At 58.8% G+C, this 24,343-nt stretch overlaps 1 protein-coding gene and 1 long non-coding RNA gene across 2 annotated transcripts in view; both read right to left on the reverse strand.

Moving 5' to 3' along the window:
• Positions 1-676: 676 nt before the first annotated feature.
• The window catches only part of SHANK1 (SH3 and multiple ankyrin repeat domains 1), a 63,254-nt gene continuing 39,587 nt past the window's right edge, over positions 677-24,343 (reverse strand). The window contains exons 16-27 of the mRNA XM_077789823.1: positions 22,702-22,837; positions 18,558-18,641; positions 14,350-14,406; positions 13,477-13,609; positions 11,953-12,041; positions 10,081-10,323; positions 9,751-9,998; positions 8,395-8,816; positions 4,691-6,101; positions 4,423-4,559; positions 3,774-4,310; positions 677-1,472 (exon numbers count right to left, since the gene is read on the reverse strand). Coding sequence (XP_077645949.1) covers positions 767-1,472; positions 3,774-4,310; positions 4,423-4,559; positions 4,691-6,101; positions 8,395-8,816; positions 9,751-9,998; positions 10,081-10,323; positions 11,953-12,041; positions 13,477-13,609; positions 14,350-14,406; positions 18,558-18,641; positions 22,702-22,837 — 4,203 coding nt within the window. The 3' untranslated portion in view covers positions 677-766. The remainder of the gene's footprint in view (positions 1,473-3,773; positions 4,311-4,422; positions 4,560-4,690; positions 6,102-8,394; positions 8,817-9,750; positions 9,999-10,080; positions 10,324-11,952; positions 12,042-13,476; positions 13,610-14,349; positions 14,407-18,557; positions 18,642-22,701; positions 22,838-24,343) is intronic.
• Positions 6,965-8,201, reverse strand: LOC144248141 (uncharacterized). Its single transcript, XR_013341528.1, has 2 exons — positions 8,121-8,201; positions 6,965-7,247 (listed from the first exon to the last, which is right to left on the reverse strand). It is a non-coding gene; the product is annotated as an uncharacterized LOC144248141 (long non-coding RNA).

The raw sequence follows: 24,343 nt of genomic DNA on the forward strand, positions 1-24,343 counted from the left end.
GGGGAATGGGGAGTGTGCGAGGTGTGGCACAGTGAGTGTGCAAGGTGAGGGGCAGTGAGTGTGCAATGGGGAACGGTGAGTGTGCAAGGGGGTGAGAGTGCGTGTGCAAAGTGTGGGGCAGTGAGTGCGCAAGGGGAATGGTGAGTGTGCAAAGGGCAGGGCTGTGGGTGAGCTGTGAGTGTGTAAGAGGGATGGGTGTGCGACCCATGAGTGTGCGAGAGAACCTGGGTGGGTGTGCGAGGGGGAATTGGTGAGTGTGCAAGGGCTGGGGTGAGGGTGAGCTGTGAGTGTGCAAGGGTGCTGTGTGAGGGGGTTGAGTGTGCAAGGGAAGGGGCTGAGTGTGTCCGGTGAGTGTGCAAGGGCAGTGGGTGAGTGGGGTGAGTGTGCAAGGGGCGTGTCAGCACGTGTGCCAGGGAAGGGGTGAGCGTGTGACACACGTGTGTCAAGGGGAGTTATGTGTGTGACACGTGAGTGTGCAGGGGGCTGAGTGCATGACGTGAGTGTGCAAGGGAGGGAGGGGCAGAAGTGAGGCACGTGAGTGTGCAAGGAACAGCTGAGCGTGGCACGTGAGTGTGCAAGGGGTGCAGACTAGGCGTGCAAGGAGTGCGTGTGAGCACGTGACAGTCGCGCGTGTGCAATGGACACGTGAGAGTGACACTTGTGCGTGCGTGTGAGCCTCGCACACGCGCGTGCACACGGCCGCCCTCACCCCCACACGCGCGTGCAAGCCTCGGAGGGGGCTCCCACCCCCCCTTTGCACGCCCGGTCACACTCCCACGTCCCCTTGCACGCTCAGGGGCTCTTGCACGCCCGGCTGCGGATCCCGTTGCACACTCGGGGCCTCTTGCACGCCCGGCTCCTGTGGTACATTCGCCTCTCGTTGCACAATCATCGCCTCTTGCACAATCATGTTCTGTTGCACGCCCGTGTCCGCGGCCTGTTGCACGCTCAGCGGCTCCCCTCGCACGCCCGGCTCCCATTGCACGCCCGGGTCCGTGTCCTGCGGCGCGTGCGGCTCCCGGGGCACGCCCACGTGTCCTTGCACGCCCGGCTCCCGTTGCACGCCCATTTCCACGTCCCACCGCACGCTCGGAGCCGCTTGCACGCTCAGCTCCTGCTGCACGCTCAGCTCCACCTCCCGTTGCACGCTCGCCTCCCACTCCGCGCCCGGCTCCCGTTGCACGCCCGGCTCCCACTGCACGCCCAGCTCCAGCTGCCGTTGCACGCCCAGCTCCTGTTGCACGCTCAGCTTCCTCTGGATCTCCACCTCCCGTTGCACGCTCAGCTCCTGTTGCACGCTCAGCCGCCTCTGCGCCTCCAGCTCCCGTTGCACGCTCAGCTTCCGCTGCACGCTCAGCTCCCGGGGCACGCTCAGATCCCGCCGGGCTCCCACGTCCACCTCCTGTTGCACACTCAGCTCCCGTTGCACGCTCGCGTCCCAGCGGATGCCCACGTCCACGTCCCGGCGCCCGCTGTCCACGTCCCGTTGCACACTCAGCGCCCGCCGCACGCCCGCCCCCGCACGCGCGCCCCGGCCCCCCTGCACGCCCGCGTCCCCTTGCACGCCCGGGTCCCAGGGCACACTCAGGTCCTCTTGCACACCGAGATCCCCTTGCACACCCGGATCCCATCACATTCCCATGTCCAGGTCCCGTTGCACACTCGGATCCTGTTGCACACCTGGATCCCATGGCAAGCCTGGATCCTGTTGCACACTCGGATCCCATCACATTCCCATGTCCACATTCTGTTGCACACCTGGATCCCATTGCACACTTGGTTCCCATCACATTCCCATGTCCAGGTCCCGTTGCACACTCGGATCCTGTTGCACACCTGGATCCCATGGCAAGCCTGGATCCTGTTGCACACTCGGATCCCATCACATTCCCATGTCCACATTCCGTTGCACACTCGGATCCCATTGCACACTTGGTTCCCATCACATTCCCATGTCCAAGTCCCGTTGCACACTTGGATCCCATTGCACACCTGGACCCTGCTGCACACTGAGATCCTGTTGCACACTCGGATCCCATCACATTCCCATGTCCAGGTCTCATTGCACACTCAGATCCTGTTGCACACTCGGATCCCATCACATTCCCATATGCAGATTCCGTTGCACACTCGGATCCCGTTGCACACTCGGATCCCATCACAATCCCATGTCCAGGTCCCGTTGCACACTCGGATCCCGTTGCACACCTGGACCGTGCTGCACACTGAGCTCCCGTTGCACACTCGGATCTTGTTGCACACCCGGATCCCATCACATTCCCATGTTCAGATCCTGTTGCACACTCAGATCCCTTTGAATACCGAGATCCCGTTGCACGCTCGGATTCTGTTGCACACTCGGATCCCGTTACATCCCCATATCCAGATCCCCTTGCACACCCGCCTCCCTTTGCACACCGAGATCCCATTGCACACTCGGATCCTTGTACAATCCTAAATCCAGATTCCGTGGCACACTCGGATCCCGTTGCACACCCGGATCCCATTGCATTCCTACATCCACACTTTTTTGCACGCCTGGATCCCGTCGCACACTCAGATCCCCTTGCACATTTGGATCCCGTGCCACACTCGGACCCCGTTTTACACCTGGATCCTGTTGCACACTTGGATCCTTTCACAGTCCTAAATCCAGATCCTGTGGCACACTCAGATCCCGTTTTACACCTGGATCCCGTTGCACACTCGGATCCCGTTTTACACCTAGATCCTGTTGCACACCTGGATCCTGTGGCACACCTGGATCCTTTCACAGTCCTAAGTCCAGGTCCTGTGGCACACTCGGATCCCGTTGCACACTTGGATCCTATTGCACACCTGGATCCCATTGCACACCTGGATCCTGTTTTACACCTGGATCCTGTGGCACACTCCGATCCTGTTGCACACCTGGATCCCGTTGCACACCTGGATCCTGTGGCACACTCGGATCCCATTGCACACCTGGACCCCGTTACACACCTGGATCCCATTGCACACTCACCTTCCCCCTCACCCCCTCTCTCCCTCACACCCGGGGGTCTCATCCCGGTACCTGGGGGTTGCTCCCTCTCACCTGAGCCCCTCCCCCAGGTACCTGGGGGCCTCCCCGTCTCACCTGGGGGTCTCCCCTTCACACCTGGGGGTCCCTCCTCGATACCTGGGGGTCTTTCCCTGACACCTGAGGGATTCCCCCTCACACCTGGGGGTCTCCCCTCGGTACCTGGAGGTGTCTCCCTCACACCTGAGGGCCTCCCCTCGGTACCTGGAGGTGTCTCCCTCACACCTGGGGGTCTCCCCTCGGTACCTGGAGGTGTCTCCCTCACACCTGGGGGTCTCCCCTCGGTACCTGGAGGTGTCTCCCTCACACCTGGCGGTCTCCCCTCGGTACCTGGAGGTGTCTCCCTCACACCTGAGGGTCTCCCGCTCACACCTGGGGGTCTCCCCTCGGTACCTGGGTGCCTCCACCTCACACCTGGGGGTCTCCCCTCGGTACCTGGAGGTGTCTCCCTCACACCTGAGGGTCTCCCGCTCACACCTGGGGGTCTCCCCTCGGTACCTGGAGGTGTCTCCCTCACACCTGGGGGTCTCCCCTCGGTACCTGGGTGCCTCCACCTCACACCTGGGGGTCTCCCCCTCACACCTGGGGGTCTCCCCTCGGTACCTGGAGGTGTCTCCCTCACACCTGGGGGTCTCCCCTCGGTATCCGGCCGCCTGCCCCCCTCACCCGTCCCCGCGCCCGCCCCTCCCGGCGCCCGCCGCGGCCCCATCACCTCTCGAGGAAGAGGCGCAGGGCGCGGTCGATGTTCATGCGGTGCCCCACGCGCGTCACGCCCAGGTCGATGTAATCCTCCTTGGTCAGCGCGGGCAGGTGCGTGCCGTCGATCTCGTTGTGCAGGAAGCGCGCCCGGTGCTCGCCCAGGTTCAGCGACTCCAGCCAGTCCGCCACGTCGAACTTGCTCCAGAACGCCAGCGGCTTGGCGCCGAAGGGTTTCCCGGGGGCGGCGGCGCGGGGCGGCGACAGCGAGCGGGCGGCGGGCGGCTCGGGGAAGGCGCCGCGCAGCTCCAGGTAGGCGCCGGCGTAGAGCGGCGCGGCCGGCAGCGCGGGCAGCGAGGCGGGCCGGGGCGCGGGGCTGCCGCGCCGCTCCGACGGCGGCGGCGCCGGGCTGGGCGCGCGGCGCAGCGGCGGGCGCGGCTCCAGCTCCGCGGCCACGCCCACCGCCGGCTTCGGCCAATGGGGGAACAGCGCGGGGCCCGGGGGGAGGGGCTTGGCGGGGGAGGGCGGGGCAGGGGCGGAGGAGTCGGTCAGCCTGTGGGGGGGGGGCGGGGTTTAGGGGGGGACGCGGCAGGTGAGGCCACGCCCACTGACCACGCCCCCGGCCACGCCCCCCGACCACGCCAGGTGAGGCCACGCCCCCCGACCACGCCAGGTGAGGCCACGCCCACTGACCACGCCAGGTGAGGACACGCCCCCGGACGCGGCAGGTGAGGCCACGCCCACTGACCACGCCAGGTGAGGCCACGCCCCCCGAGCCACGCCCCCCGAGCCACGCCCTTCCCTTTAATCCCGAAGTGGGTGGGCAGGTGGGACGGGTACAGGTGTGAAGAGGTGAGATGGGCACAGGTGTGATGGGTACAGGTGTGCCAGGTGTGATGAGCACAGGTGTGAAGGGTGCAGGTGAGATGGTACAGGTGTGAACAGGTGTGATGGGTACAGGTGACATGGGTATAGGTATGATGGGTACAGGTGTGACAGGTGTGATGGGTACAGGTGTGACGGGTACAGGTGTGATGGGTACAGGTGTGACAGGTGTGATGGGTACAGGTGACATGGGTACAGCTGTGATGGGTACAGGTGTGATGGGTACAGGTGTGACAGGTGTGATGGGTACAGGTGTGATGGGTACAGGTGTGACAGGTACAGGTGTGACGGGTACAGGTGTGATGGGTATAGGTGAGATGGTACAGGTGTGAACAGCTGTGATGGATACAGGTGTGAAGGGTGCAGGTGAGATGGTACAGGTGTGAACAGGTGTGACGGGTACAGGTGACATGGGTATAGGTATGATGGGCACAGGTGTGACAGGTGTGACGGGTACAGGTGTGATGGGTATAGGTATGATGGGTACAGGTGTGACAGGTGTGAGGGGTAGAGGTGTGATGGGTAGAGGTGTGATGGGTACAGGTGAGATGGTACAGATGTGAACAGCTGTGATGGTACAGGTGTGATGGGTACAGGTGTGACAGGTGTGACGGGTACAGGTGAGATGGGTATAGGTATGATGGGTACAGGTGTGACAGGTGTGAGGGGTACAGGTGTGATGGGTACAGGTGTGACAGGTACAGGTGTGACTGGTACAGGTGTGATGGGTACAGGTGTGATGGTACAGGTGTGCCAGGTGAGATGGGCACAGGTGTGATGGGTGGAGGTGAGATGGTACAGGTGTGAACAGGTGTGATGGTACAGATGTGCCAGGTGACATGGGCACAGGTGTGAGGGGTACAGGTGTGATGGGTACAGGTGTGATGGGTACAGGTGACATGGGTATAGGTATGATGGGTACAGTTGTGACAGGTGTGATGGGTACAGGTGTGATGGGTACAGGTGAGATGGTACAGGTGTGAACAGCTGTGATGGGTACAGGTGTGATGGGTACAGGTGTGACAGGTGAGATGGGTACAGGTGACATGGGTATAGGTATGATGGGTACAGGTGAGAACAGATGTGATGGGTACAGGTGTGAAGGGTGCAGGTGTGATGGGTACAGGTGACATGGGTATAGGTATGATGGGTACAGGTGTGATGGTACAGGTGTGCCAGGTGAGATGGGCACAGGTGTGATGGGTGCAGGTGAGATGGTACAGGTGTGAACAGGTGAGATGGTACAGATGTGCCAGGTGAGATGGGCACAGGTGTGAGGGGTACAGGTGTGACAGGTGTGACGGGTACAGGTGAGATGGGCACAGGTGTGACAGGTGTGATTGGCACAGGTGTGATGGGCACAGGTGTGAGGGGTACAGGTGTGAGATGTGTACCGGTGAGATGGGCACAGGTGTGATAGGTGTGATGGGTACAGGTGTGAAGGGTACAGGTGTGACAGCTGTGATGGGTACAGGTATGATGGGTACAGGTGTGATGGGTACAGGTGAGATGGGCACAGGTGTGAAGGGTACAGGTGTGACAGGTGTGATGGGTACAGGTGTGAAGGGTACAGGTGTGTGCACAGGTGTGAGGGGTACAGGTGAGATGGGCACAAGTGAAATGGTACAGGTGTGACGGGCACAGGTGTGACAGGTACAGTGTGATGGGCACAGGTGTGATGGGCACAGGTGTGACGGACACCACAGGTGTGATGCCCACCCCAATCCATGCAACAGCTGCCACAGGTGTGTCGCAGGTGTGCCAAGGGTGCCACACCCCCAAGCCCATGCAGCAGGTGCCAGGTGTGCCACAGGTGCGATGGCCCCCCATCCATGCAGATTCCAGGTGTGCCACAGGTGTGCCACAGGTGTGCCACAGGTGTGCCAAGGGTGCCACACCCCCAAGCCCATGCAGCAGGTGCTAGGTGTGCCACAGGTGTCACAGGTGCGATGGCCCCCCCATCCATGCAGGTGCCACAGGTGTGTCACAGGTGTGCCACAGGTGCGATGGCCCCTCCCAAATCCATGAAGCTGCTGCAGCAGGTGCCAGGTGTGCCACAGGTAACACAGGTGAGTCACAGGTGTGTCACAGGTGTGCCATAGGTGACACAGGTGCGATGGCTGCCCCCCATCCATGCAGGTGCCAGGTGTGCCACAGGTGTGTCACAGGTGTGTCACAGGTGCCACAGGTGTGTCACAGGTGTGACTGCACCATCCATGCAATGTGTGCCCCAGGTGTGATGGGTGTCACAGGTGTGATGGGTGCCATGAATGCTGCAGGTGTCCCAGGTGTGATGGGTGTCACAGGTGCCCCAGGTGTGACGGGTGCCTCAGGTGTGATGGGTGTCACAGGTGCCTCAGGTGTGATGGGTGTCACAGGTGTGATGGGTGCCATGAATGCTGCAGGTGTCCCAGGTGTGATGGGTGTCACAGGTGCCCCAGGTGTGACGGGTGCCTCAGGTGTGATGGGTGTCACAGGTGCCTCAGGTGTGATGGGTGTCACAGGTGTGATGGGTGCCATGAATGCTGCAGGTGTCCCAGGTGTGACAGATGCCCCAGGTGTGATGGATGTCACGCCCCTCAGGTGTCCCAGGTATGATGCCCTCCTGCCCCCACAAATGTGCCAGGTGTGATGGGTGCCCCAGGTGTGATGGGTGCCATGTCCCGCAGGTGTCCCAGATGTGATGGGTGCCCCAGGTGTGATGGGTGTCACAGGTGTGACAGATGCCCCAGGTGTGATGGATGCCACGCCCCCCAGGTGTGATGGGTGCCACAGGTGTGACGGGTGTCACAGGTCTGATGGGTGCTCCAGGTATGATGGGTGCCCCAGGTGTGATGGGTGCCCCAGGTGTGATGGGTGCCATGTCCCGCAGGTACCCCAGGTGTGATGGGTGCCCCAGGTGTGATGGGTGCCATGTTCCCCAGGTACCCCAGGTGCGATGGGTGCCACAGGTGTGATGGGTGCCACAGGTGTGATGGGTGCCATGTCCCGCAGGTACCCCAGGTGTGATGGGTGCCCCAGGTGCGATGGGTGCCACAGGTGTGATGGGTGCCATGTTCCCCAGGTGTTCCCCCCGCCCCTCCCCCCCCCAGGTGTGCCTTCCGCCCCTCCCCCCCAGGTGTTCCCCCCGCCCCTCCCCCCCCCCCCAGGTGTGCCTTCCGCCCCTCCCCCCCCAGGTGTTCCCCCCGCCCCTCCCCCCCCCCCCAGGTGTTCCACCCGCCCCTCCCCCCCCAGGTGTGCCGCCCGCCCCTCCCCCCCAGGTGTTCCGCCCGCCCCTCCCCCCCAGGTGTGCCCCCCGCCCCTCCCCCCCCAGGTGTTCCGCCCGCCCCTCCCCCCCCCCAGGTGTTCCCCCCGCCCCTCCCCCCCCCAGGTGTTCCCCGCCCCTCCCCCCCCCAAGGTGTTCCCCGCGCCCCTCCCCCCCAGGTGTTCCCCCCGCCCCTCCCCCCCCCAGGTGTTCCGCCCGCCCCTCCCCCCTCACCTGTGCCGGGCTCCGAATCCTCCCTCGAGTCCCGCGCGGCTCCATCCTGCGCCCATCCCCCCGCGGGGGGGGGGCCCTGCCCGTGGGGGGGAGGGGCGGGGCGGGGAGGGGCAGGGGGAGGGGCAGCTCCTCCCACTCCGCCCTCCCCCTCAGCCCCGCGCGGCCCCTCCCCGGCGCTCCCCTCCCCCCCCGTCGGCCGGGGGTCCCTCGGCGCCCTCGGGGGGTGGTCGCTGCTGCTGCGGCTGTCCACCTCCTCGATGCCCGAGTCCGTCACCGCCTCGGCGCCCTCGGCGGCCCCTCCCCCCGAGCCCCCCTCCCCGGGCCCCCTCCCCCCGCGCCGGCCCGCCGGGGGTCGTGGGCGGCGCCCCCCGGCCCGCCCTGGGTCAGCGTGGCCACCTCGCTGTCGTACGAGGTCAGGCTGGACGCGGCCGAGTCGCCCGGGCCCGGGTGGGGAGGGGCGGCCTCCGGGGGGTGGGCGAGGGTCGCGGCCGGACCCTCGAAGCTGTTGGCGAACTCCAGCGGCGGGGGGAGGGGCTCGGCCAGCAGCAGCTCCTCGTCGGCGTCCACCGAGGGGGCGGGGGGGGAAGGGACAGGAGACCCCCGGCCCCTCCCCCGCCCCCCGGCCCTCCCCCACCCCCCGGCCCCTCGGAGAAGCGGACGCGGCCCTCGGCGGGGGGAGGGCGGCCCAGGGTCGGGCTGGGGGGGGCGGCGGGAGGGGCTGGAGGGGGGGGCGGGGAGTTTTTGGGAGGGGGCGCCTTGGGGAGGGTGGGGGGCCGGAGAGGTGCAGGGCGGGGGAGACCCCCCCCAGGAGGGGGAGGGAGCGGACCCCTCCCCCGCGGGCAGGGGGGAGCCCATCCCCCCCCCCAGGGAGGGGTGCAGGGGGGAGGGGGCGGGGCCGGCGGGGGGAGGGGCGTGGAGGGGGTGGGGGAGACCCCCGTGGAGCCCCCCAGGGGGAAGGGGGAGGGGCGGGGCGGGGGGGAGGACGCGGCAGCCGCCGGCGGGGGGAGGGGGGCGCGCGGGCTCAAACTGGGATGGACCGGGGACAAACTGGGATGGACCGCGCCCATACTGGGATGGACCGGGGACAAACTGGGATGCACCGGGGACAAACTGGGATGCACCGGGGACAAACTGGGATGCACCGGGCTCATAGCGGGATGCACCGGGACCCCTCCCGCGTGCAGCGGGGGGGAGGGGCCGCCCCTCCCGCCCCTCCCCCCACGCTGCTGAAGGCGCTGCCCCTCCCCCCGCCTTGCCCACCCCCCCGAGCCCCCCGGTAGCCGCGGGTGGGGGCGGGGAAGGCCTCGCCCCCTCCCCCCCCGGCCGCGAACATCCCCTCGTCGATGCTCTTGGAGTGCCGCAGGCGGGGGGCGGGGGGGCCCAGCCCCTCCCCCACCCCCCGCCCCTCCCCCCAGCGCCCCCTCCTCCTCCTCCTCGGTGCTGAGGAAGAGCGCCGAGCGCCGCCCCGCCCCCCACTCGCGCCGCCCCGCCCCCACCAGCGCCGCCCCGAACTGCGAGGTGAAATCGGGGGGGGGGGAGGAGCCGCCCGCCCCTCCCCCTCCCCCTCCCCCTCCCCCTCCCCCTCCCCCCTCGGGGGTGCTCCCGCCCCTCCCCCCCCCTCAGCCTCCACGCTGCTGCCGCGGCTGCTGCGGCCGGAGCTGGAGGTGGAGGGCGCCTTGACCACGATGGTGGGGATGGCGATGGAGCTGCGCTCCGGCCCCGCCGCGCCCGCCTCCGCCTCCACCTTGGGCTGCTTCACCAGCGGCCCCTTGCGCCGCAGCGGCTTCGGCAGCGCCGCCGCGGCCCCGCCCCGCGGCCCCGCCCCGGCCCCGCCCAGCCCGTACAGCCGCCAGGGCGGCGCGCCCGCGGCCACGCCCCCTCCGCCAGGGACCACGCCCCCTCCGCCCAGGGACACGCCCCCCTCCGCCCAGGGACACGCCCCCTCCGCCCAGGGACACGCCCCCTCCGCCCAGGACACGCCCCCCGCTGACGCGGCCACGCCCACTGCTGACGCGGCCACGCCCCCCGCTGGCGCGGCCACGCCCCCTCCGGCCGGAGCCACGCCCCCTCGCGCGCAGCCAATGGCGGCTCGGGGGCGCGGTGGTGGGCGGCGGCGGGATCTCCTCCGGGCCCGGCACCGACAGGCTGCGCGCGAAGCGGCCGCCAGGCGGCGCCAGCAGCGGCCGCTCGTCCTCCGCCGCGCCTGCGGGCAGAGCGCATGCAAAGGAGATGCAAATGAGGGGCGAAGGAGATGCGAAGGAGATTCCAATGAGATTCAAAGGAGATGCAAATGAGGGGCGAAGGACGGGCAAATGGGATTCAAATGAGATGCAAATGAGGGACAAAGGAGAGGCAAATGAGGGGAAAAGGAGGTGCAAATGAGGGGAAAAGGAGATTCAAAGGAGATGCAAAGGAGGGGCGAAGGACATGCAAATGAGATTCAAAGGAGATGCAAATGAGGGGAACAGGAGGTGCAAATGAGGGGCGAAGGAGAGGCAAATGAGGGGCGAAGGAGATGCAAATGAGGGGAAAAGGAGATGCAAATGAGGGACAAAGGAGAGGCAAATGAGGGGCGAAGGAGAGGCAAATGAGGGGAAAAGGAGATGCAAATGAGGGAAAAGGAGATTCCAATGAGATTCAAATGAGACTCAAAGGAGATTCCAAGGAGATGCAAATGAGATTCAAATGAGATGCGAAGGAGATTCCAATGAGATTCAAAGAAGATGCAAATGAGGGGAAAAGGAGGTGCAAATGAGATTCAAAGGAGAGGCAAATGAGATTCCAATGAGATTCAAAGGAGATTCAAATGAGGGGAAAAGGAGATGCAAATGAGGGGAAAAGGAGATGCAAATGAGGGGCGAAGGAGATGCAAATGAGGGGAAAAGGAGATGCAAATGAGGGGAACAGGAGGTGCAAATGGGATTCAAATGAGATGCAAATGAGGGGCGAAGGAGGGGAAAAGGAGATGCAAATGAGATTCAAAGGAGATGCAAATGAGATTCAAAGGAGATGCAAATGAGGGGGAAAGGAGATGCAAATGAGGGGCAAAGGAGGTGCAAAGGAGATTCCAATGAGATTCAAAGAAGATGCAAATGAGGACAAAGGTGATTCAAAAGCAATTCAAAGGAGATTCAAATGAGATTCAAATGAGATTCAAAGGAGTTAAGGGAAAGAAGGGGGGATGAGAGATGGGGGTTATTTTGGGGGGGTTTTTTTGGGATTTTTTTGGGGTTTTTCGGGATTTTTTTGTGGGGTTTTCGGGATTTTTGGGGGGTTTTTTGCGGTTTTTTTGGGGTTTTTCGGGAGTTTTTGGGGTTGATCGGGATTTTTTTGGGGTTTATCGGGATTTTTTTGGGATTTATCAGAATTTTTGGGGAGTTTTGTCAGGATTTTTTTGGGCGGGATTTTTTTAGGGTTTTTTAAGGATTTTTGGGGAGTTTTTTCAGGATTTTTTGGGTTGGTTTTTTTTTCAGAATTTTTTGGAGGTTTTTTCAGGGATTTTTTTTGGTTTTTTCGGGATTATTTTGTGGGGTTTTATCAGGATTTTTGGAGAGTTTTTACAGGATTTTTTTGGGTTTTTTAGGATTTTTTGGGGATATTTTAAGGGTTTTTTTTCAGGATTTTTTTGGAGATTTTCAGACTTTTTGGGGAGTTTTTTCAGGATTTTTTGGGCTGTTTCTCAGGACTTTTTGGGGAGTTTCTGAGGAGTTTTTGGGGAGTTTCTGAGGAGTTTTTGGGGAGTTTCTCAGGACTTTTTGGGGAGTTTCTGAGGACTTTTTGGGGAGTTTCTCAGGAGTTTTTGGGGAGTTTTTCCCGGATTTGGGGCACGCACCGATGGATTTCTGGCGCAGCACCAGCCCGTGCGGCGGCCCCGGGGCCAGCAGGGGACGCTCGAAGGGACCCTGGGGAGAAACGGGGGGGACCCCAAAAATCAGATCAGAAACCCAAAAATGCCCAAAAAAGCCACAGCAGAACCCCAAAAACGGTGGCCAAATTTTCCCCAAATTTCACAAAATTTCCCCCAAATTTCACCCAAATTTCTCCAAATTTTGTCCAAATTTCCCCAAAATTTCACCCCAATTTTCCCCAATTTTAACCTAAATTCTGCCCAAATTTCCATCAATTTCACCCACATTTTCCCCAAATTTCACCCAAATTTTCTGCCAAATTTTCCCTGAATTTTGCCCAAATTTCACCTGAATTTTCCTCGAATTTCAACCAATTTTTCCCAAATTTTCCCCAAATTTCTCCCGATTTCCCCCCAAAATTCTCTAAAATTTTACCTAAATTTTGCCCCAATTTCCCCAAATTTCTCCTGAATTTCCCCAAATTTCACTCAATTTTCACCCAAATTTCTTTCAACTTTTCTGCACATTTCACCCAAATCCTCCCGAATTTCACCCAAATTTCTCCAAATTTCACCCAAATTTCCCCAAAATTTCACCCCAATTTTCCCCAAATTTTACCCAATTTCTGCCCAATTTTCCTCAATTTCACCCAAATTTTCCCCAAATTTCACCTGAATTTCCCCACATTTTCTGCCAAATTTTCCCTGAATTTTGCCCAAATTCCCCAGCTTTGCTCCAATTTCCCCCAAATTTCTCCTCAATTTCCCCAAATTTCCCACAAATTTCCCCAATTTTCAACTAAATTTATTTCAACTGTTCTGCAAATTTCACCCAAATTCTCCCAAATTTTTTTCCAAATATCCCCCAATTTCACACATATTTCCCCAAATTTTGTCAAAATTTCACCTGAGTTTTACCTGAATTTCCCCTGAATTTCTCCCAAATTTCCCACCCAAGTTTCTCCGAAATTTTTCCCAAATTCCCCAAATTTTCCATTACTTCCCCAAATTTTACCCAATTTCTGTCCAAATTTCCCTGAATTTCACCAAAATTTCCCCCAAATTTCACCTGAATTTCCACACATCTTCTGCCAAATTCTCCCTGAATTTTGCCCAGATTTCCCCAATTTTCCCTGAATTTCAACCAAATTTCCCTCAAATTTTACCTAAATTTTGCCCCAATTTCCCCAAATTTCACACATATTTCCCCAAATTTCACCTGAATTTTACCTGAATTTCACCCACATTTTCCCAAATTTCCCCAAAATTTCACCCAAATTTTCCCCAATCTTAACCCAAATTTCCCCCAAATTTCACACATATTTCCCCAAACTTTGCCCAAATTTCACCTGAATTTCACCCACATTTTCCCCAAACTCCCCCAAAATTTCACCCAAATTTTCCCCAATTTTTACCCAAATTTCCCCCTGAATTTTCCCAAATTTCCTGAATTTCCCACCCAATTTTCCCCCAACTTCCCCAAATTTGCCCAAATTCCCCCGAATTCGCCCCAAACTCACCTCGGGGCCGAAGAAGCCTTTGGGGCGCCCCCCCTTGCCCAGGGGGGGTCCCAGGGGTGCCCCCGGCCCCTCCCCGGCGCTGATGCTCTGCTGGGCGGCTGCCAGGATCTCGTCCAGCTTGTCTGGGGGGGGGAGGGAATTTGGGGAGGGGTCCCGGGCCCGAAACCCCCCAAAATCACCCCAAAAATCCCCCCAAAAAACCTCAAAAAAATCCCCCCCAAAATCCCAAAAAAATCCCCAAAAATTCACCCAAAAACCTTCCCGGGACCCTCCCCCACCCCAAATCTTGTCCAGATTTTCTTGGGGGTGGAGGGAATTTGGGGAGGGGTCCCGGGCCCGAAACCTCCCAAAATCACCCCAAAAATCCTCCCCAAAATCCCCCCAAAAATTCCCATAAAATCCCTCCCAAAATTGCCCCCAAAATAAAAAAAAAATTCCCCCAAAATCCCCCCAAAATCCCCCTGGGACCCCCCAAAATCCCCTGGGACCCCCAAAAATCTCCTCAGGCCTCCCCCAGGACACCCCAAAAACCCCCTGGGACCCCCCCAAAATCCCCGCAGGACCCCCCAAAATCCTCCTGGGATCACCAAATCCCTCAAGACCCCCTAAAATCCCCCCGGGACCCCCCAAAATTCCCCTGGGATACCCAAAAATCTCCTCAGGGCCCCCCCGGGACCCCCCAAAACCCCCCCAGGACCCCCCCAAATCCCCCTAGGACCCCCCAAAATCCTCTTTGGAACCCCCAAAATCCCCCCGGGACCCCCAAAATCCCCCCGGGACCCCCCAAAATTCCCTCAGGACCCCCAAAATCCCCCCAGGCCCCCCCAAAATCCCCCCGGGACCCCCAAACCCCCCCGCTCACTCAGCGCCATCTGGTACACCGTCCTCTTCTTCTCGGTGGTCGAGGAGGGGTCGAAATCTGGGGGGAGGAGAAGATTTTGGGGGGTCCCGGGGGGATTTTGGGGGGTCCCGGGGGGATTTGGGGGGTCCCGAGGGGATTTGGGGGGTCCCAGAAGGATTTGGGGGGGTCTTGGGTTTTTTTTGGGGGCTCTGAGAGGGATTTTGGGGGGACTCAGAAGGATTTGGGGGAGATCCCAGAGGGATTTTGGGGTCTCCTGGGGGGATTTGGGGAGATTTTTGGGGGTCCCGGGGGGATTTTGGGGGGTCCCAGAAGGATTTTGGGGGTCCTGGAGAGAGTTTGGGAGGATTTGGGGATTTGGGGGGGTCTCGGGGAGCTTTTGGGGGGATTTGGGGGGAATTTGGGGATTTTGGGGGGTCGCAGAAGGATTTTGGGAGGATTTGGGGATTTTGGAGGGGTCTCGAGGAGGTTTTGGGGGGATTTTGGGGAAATTGGAAATTTTGGGAGGATTTTGGGGAGGTCCCAGAGGGATTTTGGGGCAATTTTGGGGAATTTGAGCTTTTTTTGGGGAGGTTCCAGAGGGATTTTGGGGGGATTTGGGGATTTTGGGGGGTTCTTGGGAAGGTTTTGGGGGGCGTTTTGGGGGTTTTGGGGGATTTTGGGAAATTGGAAATTTTGGGGGGGTCCCAGAGGGATTTTGGGGGATTTCTGGGATTTTTTTGGGGACTTTTTGGGATTTTTTTGGGATTTTTTGGGATTTTTTTGGGGATTTTTGGGAGTTTGGGATGCTGGGGGAGGGGGGGATGAGCGTGCAAGGTCTGAGCGTGCAAATCCTGGCTCGGGATTTGCTGAGTGTGCAAATCCTGGCACGGGGATTCGCTGAGCGTGCAAGGCTCCGGGAGGTTCCGTTAGTGTGCAAGGAGTGTGCAAGGCCTGCAGAAAACCCTGCGAGGATTTGCAATGAGTGTGCAATGAGTGTGCAAAGCTTTGCACAGCTGAGCCGTGTCAGGGGTTCGGACGAGCGTGCAAGGCTCCGGAAGGTTCCATTGGTGTGCAATGAGTGTGCAATGAGCGTGCAAGGCTTCTAATGGGGGTTGGGTGAGTGTGCAAGGCTCCGGTAATTTCCATGAGTGTGCAAGGGGCGTGCAAGGGGTGTGCAATGCCTGTGCAAACCCTTGCACAGGTGTGCAATGGGTGTGCAAGGCCCTCAAATGGTTTTTAATGAGTGTGCAAGGTGCTGGAAAGTCCAATGGGTGTGCAAGGGGTGTGCAGTGAGTGTGCAAGGCTCCGGAAGGTTCCAAGGCTGCTCAATGCGTGTGCAAGGAGTGTGCAAGGGGTGTGCGATGAGTGTGCAAGGAGTGCTCGATGAGTGTGCAATGAGTGTGCAAGGCCTTCCAAGTCTTTTTGATGGGCGTGGAAGGATCTGGAACGTTCTGTGAGTGTGCAATGGGTGTGCAAGGGGCATGCAGGGAGTGTGTGATGAGTGTGCAAGGGGTGTGCAAGGACCCTCATGGGGTGTTTGATGGGTGTGCAAGGCTCCAGAAAGTCCATGAGCGTGCAATGAGTGTGCAAGGCCCACACAAGCCCTTGCCCAAGTGTGCACTGAGCGTGCAAGGGGTGTCTGACGAGTGTGCGAGGATCCGGAAGGTTCCATGAGCGTGCAATGAGCGTGCAAGGCCTTTGAAGGGTATTTGATGAGTGTGCAAGGGGTGTGGGAAACCTTCAAAGGGCCGGGTAATGAGCGTGCAAGGCTCCGGAAGGTTCCACGGGTGCTTGATGAGTGCGCAAGGAGTGGGTGTGCAAGGGGCGTGCAATGAGTGTGCAAGGGGTGCGTGAACCCTTCAAAGGGTGTCTGATGAGTGTGCAAGGGTCCGGAATGTTCGATGAGTGTGCAAGGACTTTCATGGGGTGTCTGACGAGCGTGCAAGGCTCCAGAAAGTTCCGTGAGTGTGCAAGGAGCGTGCAAGGGGTGCTCGATGAGTGTGCAATGGGTGTGCAAGGCTCCGGAAGGTTCCACGGGTGTTTGATGAGTGTGCAAGGGTCCGGAAGGTTCCGTGAGTGTGCAAGGGGCGAGTGTGCGATGAGTGTGCGATGAGTGTGCGATGAGTGTGCAAGGGGCCGTCACTCACCGCTCCGTTTCTTCCAGGGGGAGACTGGGGAGACACGAGACGCGTTAGGGGAGAATTGGGGGAAATTTGGGGAAATTTGGGAAAATTTGGGGAAATTTTGGGGGATTTTTGGGGGAAATTAGGGGGAAATTTGGGAAAATGTTGGGCATTTTTTGGGGAAATTAGGGAGAATTTTGGGGAAATATGGAAAAAATTTGGATGGAAATTTGGGGGACTTGAGGAAAATTTTGGGGGAATTTGGGGGAAATTTGGGGAATTTTGGGGGAAATTTGGGAAAATTGAGAATTTGGGGGGAAACTGGGAGGAATTTTGGGAGTATTGAAAAGATTTGGAGGGAAATTTGGGGGATTTGAGGATTTTTGGGGGAATTTTGGGGAGATTTTGGGGATTTTGGGGGAATTTGGGGAACATTTGGGAGAATTTTGGGGGAATTTTGGGGAACTTCTAGGGAAATTTGGGAGAATTTTGGGAATATCGAAAAAGTTTGGAGGGAAATTTGGGGGATTTTAGGAGAATTTTGGAGAAATTTGGGGAACATTTGGGGAAATTTAGGGGAATTTGGGGAAAATTTTGGGGAAATTTGGGAGATTTTTGGGTAAATTTAGGGCATTTTGAGGGAAATTTGGGGGATTTTGGAAGAATTTTTAGGGTTGGGGAGGATTTGGGGGGTTTGGGGGAATTTTGGGGAATTTTGGGAAATTTTGGGGATTTTGGGGGGGGTCCCAAAGATTTTTTTGGGGGGGTTCCCAAAATCCCGGGGGGGGTCCGGAGCCCCCCCCCCCACTCACCCTTCTCCACTGCGGGGCCGGAGGTCAAAGGTCAAAGGTCAAAGGTCAGCAAAGCATCAGAGACCCCTCCCCAAATTCCTCAGCGACCCCAAAACCCCAAAATTCCCCCCAAAATTCCCCAAATCCCCCCAAACCCCACAAAAACCCCCAAAATCCCCCCAAAAATCCTCAAAATCCTCCAAAGTCCCCCCCAAAATTGCCAAAAATCCCCCCCAGGACCCCCCAAAATCCCTTCAAATCCCCCCAAAATTCCCCAGACCCCCCCAAATCTTCCAAACCTGCTCAAAATGACCCCAGAATTCCCCCAAAATCCCCCAAAATTCCTTCTAAAATCCCTCTAAAATTCCCCAAACCCCCCAAAATTCCCCCCAAATCCCCCAAATAATCCCTCAAACCCCCTAAAACCCCCCTAAAATCCACCAAAACCCCCCAAAATCCCCCAGCGCCCCCCCAAAAATCCCTTAAACCCCCCAAAATTCCCCTAAAATCCCCGAAATGCCCCCCAAAATCCCCTCCAAATTCTCCCATATACCCCCAAAATTCCCCCCAAAATCCCCCCGAAAAAATCCCTTTACTCCTCCCAAAATTCCCCCTCAAATTCCCCAAACCCCCAAAATTTCTCCTAAAATCCACCAAAACTCTCCAAAATCTTCCAAACCCCCCAAAAAATTCCTTAACCGCCCCAAAATTCCCCCTAAAATCCCGCAAACCCCCCAAAAATCCCCCTAAATTCCCCAAAACCCCCATAATTCCCCCCAAAATCCCCTCAACCCCCCAAAAAAATCCCTTAACCCCCCCCAAAATTCCCCCTAAAATTCCCCCTAAAATCCACCAAAGCCCCCAAAATTTCCCCTAAAATCCCCCAAACCCCCCAAAATCCCCCAAAATTCCCCGTAAAACCCCCTACAGCCCCCAAAATTTCCCCTAAAATCCCCCAAACCCCCAAAAATCCCCCAAAATTCCCCCTAAAGCCCCCTAAAGCCCCCAAAATTTCCCCTAAAATCCCCCTAAAATCCCCCAAATCCCCCAAAACTCATCCCAAAATCCCCCAAACCCCCCCAAAATCCCCCTAAAATCCCCCAAAATCCCCTAAAATCCCACCTAAAATCCCCTGAAATCCCCCTGAAATCCCCCAAACCCCCCCAAAAATCCCCCCTAATATCTCCCAAACCCCCCAAAAATCCCCCAAAAATCCCCCTAAAATCCCCCTAAAATCCCCCCAAAATCCCCCCAAATCCCCCGAAATCCCCCCCAAAATCCCCAAACCGCCCGAAATCCCCCAAAATCCGCTCACCCATCTCCTCGAGCTCCGAGGTCATGGACTTGGAGCGCAGCGAGATCGGGGGGGCCGGGAGGCGCCGCGGGGGGGGCGGGGCCGCTGGGGGCGGGGCCGCGTCAGGCCACGCCCCCCGGCTCAGGCCACGCCCACCGGCTCAGGACACGCCCACCCGGCACAGGCCACGCCCCCCGGCGCAGGCCACACCCACCCGGCACAGGCCACGCCCACCGGCTCAGGCCACACCCACCCGGCACAGGCCACGCCCACCGGCACAGGCCACGCCCGCCCGGCACGGACCACGCCCACCGGCACAGGCCACGCCCACCGGCACAGGCCACGCCCACCCGGCACAGGCCAAGCCCACCGGCACGGGCCACGCCCACCCGGCACGGGCCACGCCCACCGGCTCAGGCCACGCCCACCGGCTCAGGCCACGCCCACCCGGCACAGGCCACGCCCACCCGGCACGGGCCACGCCCACCGGCACGGGCCACGCCCACCCGGCACAGGCCACGCCCACTCGGCACAGGCCACACCCACCAGTCACAGGCACCGCCCGCCCGCACAGACCACGCCCACCGCCCAGTGAAACTCCGCCCACAATTCAAATAAACCCAGGCCCCGCCCACAATTCAAATTGAGACCCCGCCCACAATTCAAATTGAGACCCCGCCCACAATTTAAATAAACTGAGAGCCCGCCCACAATTAACCGAGACCCCGCCCACAATTCACTGAGATTCCGCCCACAATTCAAATAAACCGAGACCCTGCCCACAATTCCAAATAAAACCAGACCCCGCCCACAATTCAAATTGAGACCCCGCCCACAATCCAAATCAACCCAGGCCATGCCCACAATTCAAATTGAGACCCCGCCCACAATCCAAATCAACCCAGGCCATGCCCACAATTCAAATTGAGACCCCGCCCACAATCCAAATAAACCGAGACCCCGCGCACAATTCAAATAAACCGAGACCCTGCCCACAATTCCAAATAAACCGAGACCCCGCCCACAATTCAAATAAACCGAGACCCTGCCCACAATTCCAAATAAAACCAGACCCCGCCCACAATTCAAATTGAGACCCCGCCCACAATCCAAATCAACCCAGGCCCCGCCCACAATTCAAATAAATGAGACCCCGCCCACAATTCAAATAAACCCAGGCCCCGCCCACAATTCAAATAATCTGAGACTACGCCCATAATTCAAATTAAATGAAGCCCCGCCCACAATTCATGGAGACCCCGCCCACAATTTAAATCAACTGAGACCCCGCCCACAATTTAAATTAACTCAGACCCCGCCCACAATACACTGAGACCCCGCCCACAATTTAAATTAACTCAGACTCCCCTACAATTTAACTCAACCAAGACCCCTCCCATATTTCAATGAGACCCTGCCCGTAATTAAAATCGACTGAGACCCCACCCACAATTCACTGAGACCCCGCCCACAATTGAAATCAACAGAGACCCCGCCCACAATTTAAATTAACTAAGACCCCACCCACAATTCACTGAGACCCCGCCAACAATTTAAATAAATGATACCCCACCCACAATTCACTGAGACCCCGCCCACAATTTAAATAATCGGAGACCCCGCCCACAATTGACTGAGACCCCGCCCACAATTCATTGAGACCCCGCCCACATTTAAATAAACTAAGACCCCGCCCACAATTCTTTGGGACCCCGCCCACAATTTAAATAAACGAAGACCCCCGCCGATAATTCAATGAGACCCCGCCCACAATTTAACTAAAGCAATACCCCGCCTATAATTAACTGAAACCCTGCCCACAATTCAAATTAATTGAGACCCCGCCCACAATTAATTGAAACTCGGCCCACAATTTAAATAAACTGAGACCCTGCCCAAATTCCATTGTGACCCCACCCACAATTTAAATAATTGGAGACCCCGTCCCTAATTGCAATTAACTGAAGCCCCGCCCACAATTCATCGAGACCACGCCCACAATGTAAATTAACCAAGACCCCGCCCACAATTCAAATTAACCCAAGCTCCGCCCACAAATCACAGAGACCCCGCCCCCAATTCCAGTCGAGACCCCGCCCACATTTCACCGAGACCACGCCCCCAATTCAAATTACATGAGACCCCGCCCCCAATTAAAATTAACTGAGACTCCTCTCCAAATTCTAATTAACCGAGACCGCGCCCCCAATGGGGACCCCACCCAAATTCAAATTAACCGAGACCACGCCCAAAATTAAATGAGACCACGCCCCCAATTCAAATTAACCGAGACCCCGCCCACAATTATTGGAGACCCCAGCCAAATTCAAATTAACTGAGACCACGCCCCCAATTAATGGAGACCCCGCCCCAAATTCAAATTAACCGTGAATCCTCTCCAAATTCAAATTAACCGAGACCCTGCCCCAATTAACGGGGACTGCACCCAAATTCAAATTAACTGAGACCACGCCCCAAATTAAATGAGACCCCATCCCCAATTCTAATTAACTGAGACCCCGCCCCCAATTAATGGAGACTCCACCCAAATTCAAATTAACCGTAAATTCTCTCAAAATTCAAATTAACTGAGACCCCGCCCCCAATTAATCGAGACTCCACCTCCAATTCAAATTAACTGCGACCCCACCCTAAATTAATGGGAAATTAACTGAGACCCTGCCCCAATTAATGGGGACTCCACCCAAATTCAAATTAACCGAGACCACGCCCCAAATTCTAATTAACTGAGCCCCGCCCACAAACACAGGTGCCCCCAGGTGCCCCCAGGTCTATCCCAGGTGTGCCCAGGTGCCCCCAGGTCTATCCCAGGTCTATCCCAGGTGTGCCCAGGTCTATCCCAGGTCTATCCCAGGTGTGCCCAGGTGTGCCCAGGTGCACCCAGGTACCCCCAGGTCTATCCCAGGTGTGCCCAGGTCTATCCCAGGTCTATCCCAGGTGTGCCCAGGTGCCCCCAGGTCTATTCCAGGTCTATCCCAGGTGTGCCCAGGTGCCCCCAGGTCTATCCCAGGTGTGCCCAGGTGCCCCCAGGTCTATCCCAGGTCTATCCCAGGTGCGCCCAGGTGCCCCCAGGTGTGCCCATGTGGCCCCAGGTCTATCCCAGGTCTATCCCAGGTGTGCCCAGGTGCCCCCAGGTGTGCCCAGGTGCCCCCAGGTCTATCCCAGGTGTGCCCAGGTGTGCCCAGGTGCCCCCAGGTCTATCCCAGGTCTATCCCAGCTGTGCCCAGGTCTATCCCAGGTGTGCCCAGGTCTATCCCAGGTGTGCCCAGGTACCCCCAGGTCTATCCCAGGTGTGCCCAGGTGCCCCCAGGTCTATCCCAGGTCTATCCCAGCTGTGCCCAGGTCTATCCCAGGTGCCCCCAGGTCTATCCCAGGTGTGCCCAGGTACCCCCAGGTCTATCCCAGGTCTATCCCAGGTGTGCCCAGGTGCCCCCAGGTCTATCCCAGGTCTATCCCAGGTGTGCCCAGGTGTGCCCAGGTCTATCCCAGGTCTATCCCAGGTGTGCCCAGGTGCCCCCAGGTCTATCCCAGGTGTGCCCAGGTGCCCCCAGGTCTATCCCAGGTCTATCCCAGGTGTGCCCAGGTGCCCCCAGGTCTATCCCAGGTCTATTCCAGGTCTATCCCAGGTGTGCCCAGGTCTATCCCAGGTCTATCCCAGGTGTGCCCAGCTGTGCCCAGGTACCCCCAGGTCTATCCCAGGTCTATCCCAGGTGTGCCCATGTGCCCCCAGGTCTATCCCAGGTCTATCCCAGGTGCGCCCAGGTGCCCCCAGGTGTGCCCATGTGCCCCCAGGTCTATCCCAGGTCTATCCCAGGTGCGCCCAGGTGCCCCCAGGTGTGCCCAGGTGCCCCCAGGTCTATCCCAGGTGTGCCCAGGTCTATCCCAGGTGTGCCCAGGTGTGCCCAGGTCTATCCCAGGTGTGCCCAGGTGTGCCCAGGTACCCCCAGGTCTATCCCAGGAGCCCCCAGGTGTGCCCAGGTACCCCCAGGTCTATCCCAGGTCTATCCCAGGTGTGCCCAGGTCTATCCCAGGTGTGCCCAGGTACCCCCAGGTCTATCCCAGGTCTATCCCAGGTGTGCCCAGGTCTATCCCAGGTGTGCCCAGGTGTGCCCAGGTGTGCCCAGGTGCCCCCAGCTGTGCTCACCTCTGCGCCGGGGCGCCTCGGGGGGCTCCGGGTGCCGCGTCACCATCACCACCTTGAGCACCAGGCTGTTCCCGCCCTGCCGGATCATGTTCACCACCTGCCGGTGGCCCACCTTGACCACGTTCTGCCCGTTCACCTGCGCAGGTGACACAGGTGTGACACGTATGTGACACTGTACAGGTGTGTGACATGTAACACATGTGTGACACTGTACAGGTGTGTGACACGGCTCAGGTCCATGTTCACCTGCCGGTGGCCCACCTTGACCACGTTCTGCCCGTTCACCTGCGCAGGTGACACGTGTGTGACAGGTGTGTGACACTGTACAGGTGTGTGACACTGTACAGGTGTGTGACACGGCTCAGGTCCATGTTCACCACCTGCCGGTGGCCCACCTTGACCACGTTCTGCCCGTTCACCTGCGCAGGTGACACAGGTGTGACAGGTGTGTGACACTGTACAGGTGTGTGACATGTAACACATGTGTGACACTGTACAGGTGTGTGACACGGCTCAGGTCCATGTTCACCTGCTGGTGGCCCACCTTGACCACGTTCTGCTCGTTCACCTGCGCAGGTGACACGTGTGTGACATGTGTGTGACACCATGTGACACTGTACAGGTGTGTGACACTGTACAGGTGTGTGACACCGCCAGGTGTATTGCCAGGTGTGCCCAGGTGTATTGCCAGGTTTGTTCCCAGCTGTGCCCAGCTGTGCCCAGGTGTATTCGCAGGTGTGCCCAGGTGTGCCCAGCTGTACCCAGGTGTATTCGCAGGTATGCCAACTGTGCCCAGGTGTGCCCAGGTGTGCCCAGCTGTATTCCCAGGTGTGTTCCCAGCTGTGCCAGCTGTTCCCAGCTGTACCCAGGTGTATTCCCAGGTGTGCTCGGGTGTGCCAGGTGTGCCCAGCTGTACCCAGGTGTGCTCAGGTGTATTCCCAGGTGTGCCCAGGTGTATCATAGACATGCCCAGGTGTGCCCAGGTGTGCCCAGCTGTACCCAGCTGTGCCCAGGTGTATCATAGACATACCCAGGTGTGCCCAGGTGTGCCCAGGTGTGCCCAGGTGTATTCCCAGCTGTGCCCAGCCACACCCAGCTGTGCCCAGGTGTTTCATAGACATACCCAGGTGTGCCCAGGTGTGCCCAGGTGTGCCCAGGTGTATTCCCAGGTGTGCCCAGGTGTGCCCAGGTGTATTCCCAGGTGTGCCCAGGTGTATTCCCAGGTGTATTCCCAGGTGTGCCCAGGTGTGCCCAGGTGTGCTCAGGTGTATTCCCAGGTGTGCCCAGGTGTATTCCCAGGTGTATTCCCAGGTGTGCCCAGGTGTGCCCAGGTGTGCCCAGGTGTGCCCAGGTGTATTCCCAGCTGTGCCCAGCTGTGCCCAGGTGTGCCCAGGTGTGCCCAGGTGTGCCCAGCTGTGCCCAGGTGTGCCCAGGTGTGCCCAGGTGTATTCACAGGTGTATTCGCAGCTGTGCCCAGCTGTGCCCAGGTGTATTCCCAGGTGTATTCCCAGGTGTATTCCCAGCTGTGCCCAGGTGTATTCCCAGCTGTGCCCAGGTGTGCCCAGGTGTGCCCAGGTGTATTCCCAGGTGTGCCCAGGTGTATTCCCAGGTGTGCCCAGGTGTGCCCAGGTGTGCCCCTCAC

This window comes from Lonchura striata, chromosome 38 (assembly GCF_046129695.1).
Source record: "Lonchura striata isolate bLonStr1 chromosome 38, bLonStr1.mat, whole genome shotgun sequence".
Lineage (NCBI taxonomy): Eukaryota > Metazoa > Chordata > Aves > Passeriformes > Estrildidae > Lonchura > Lonchura striata.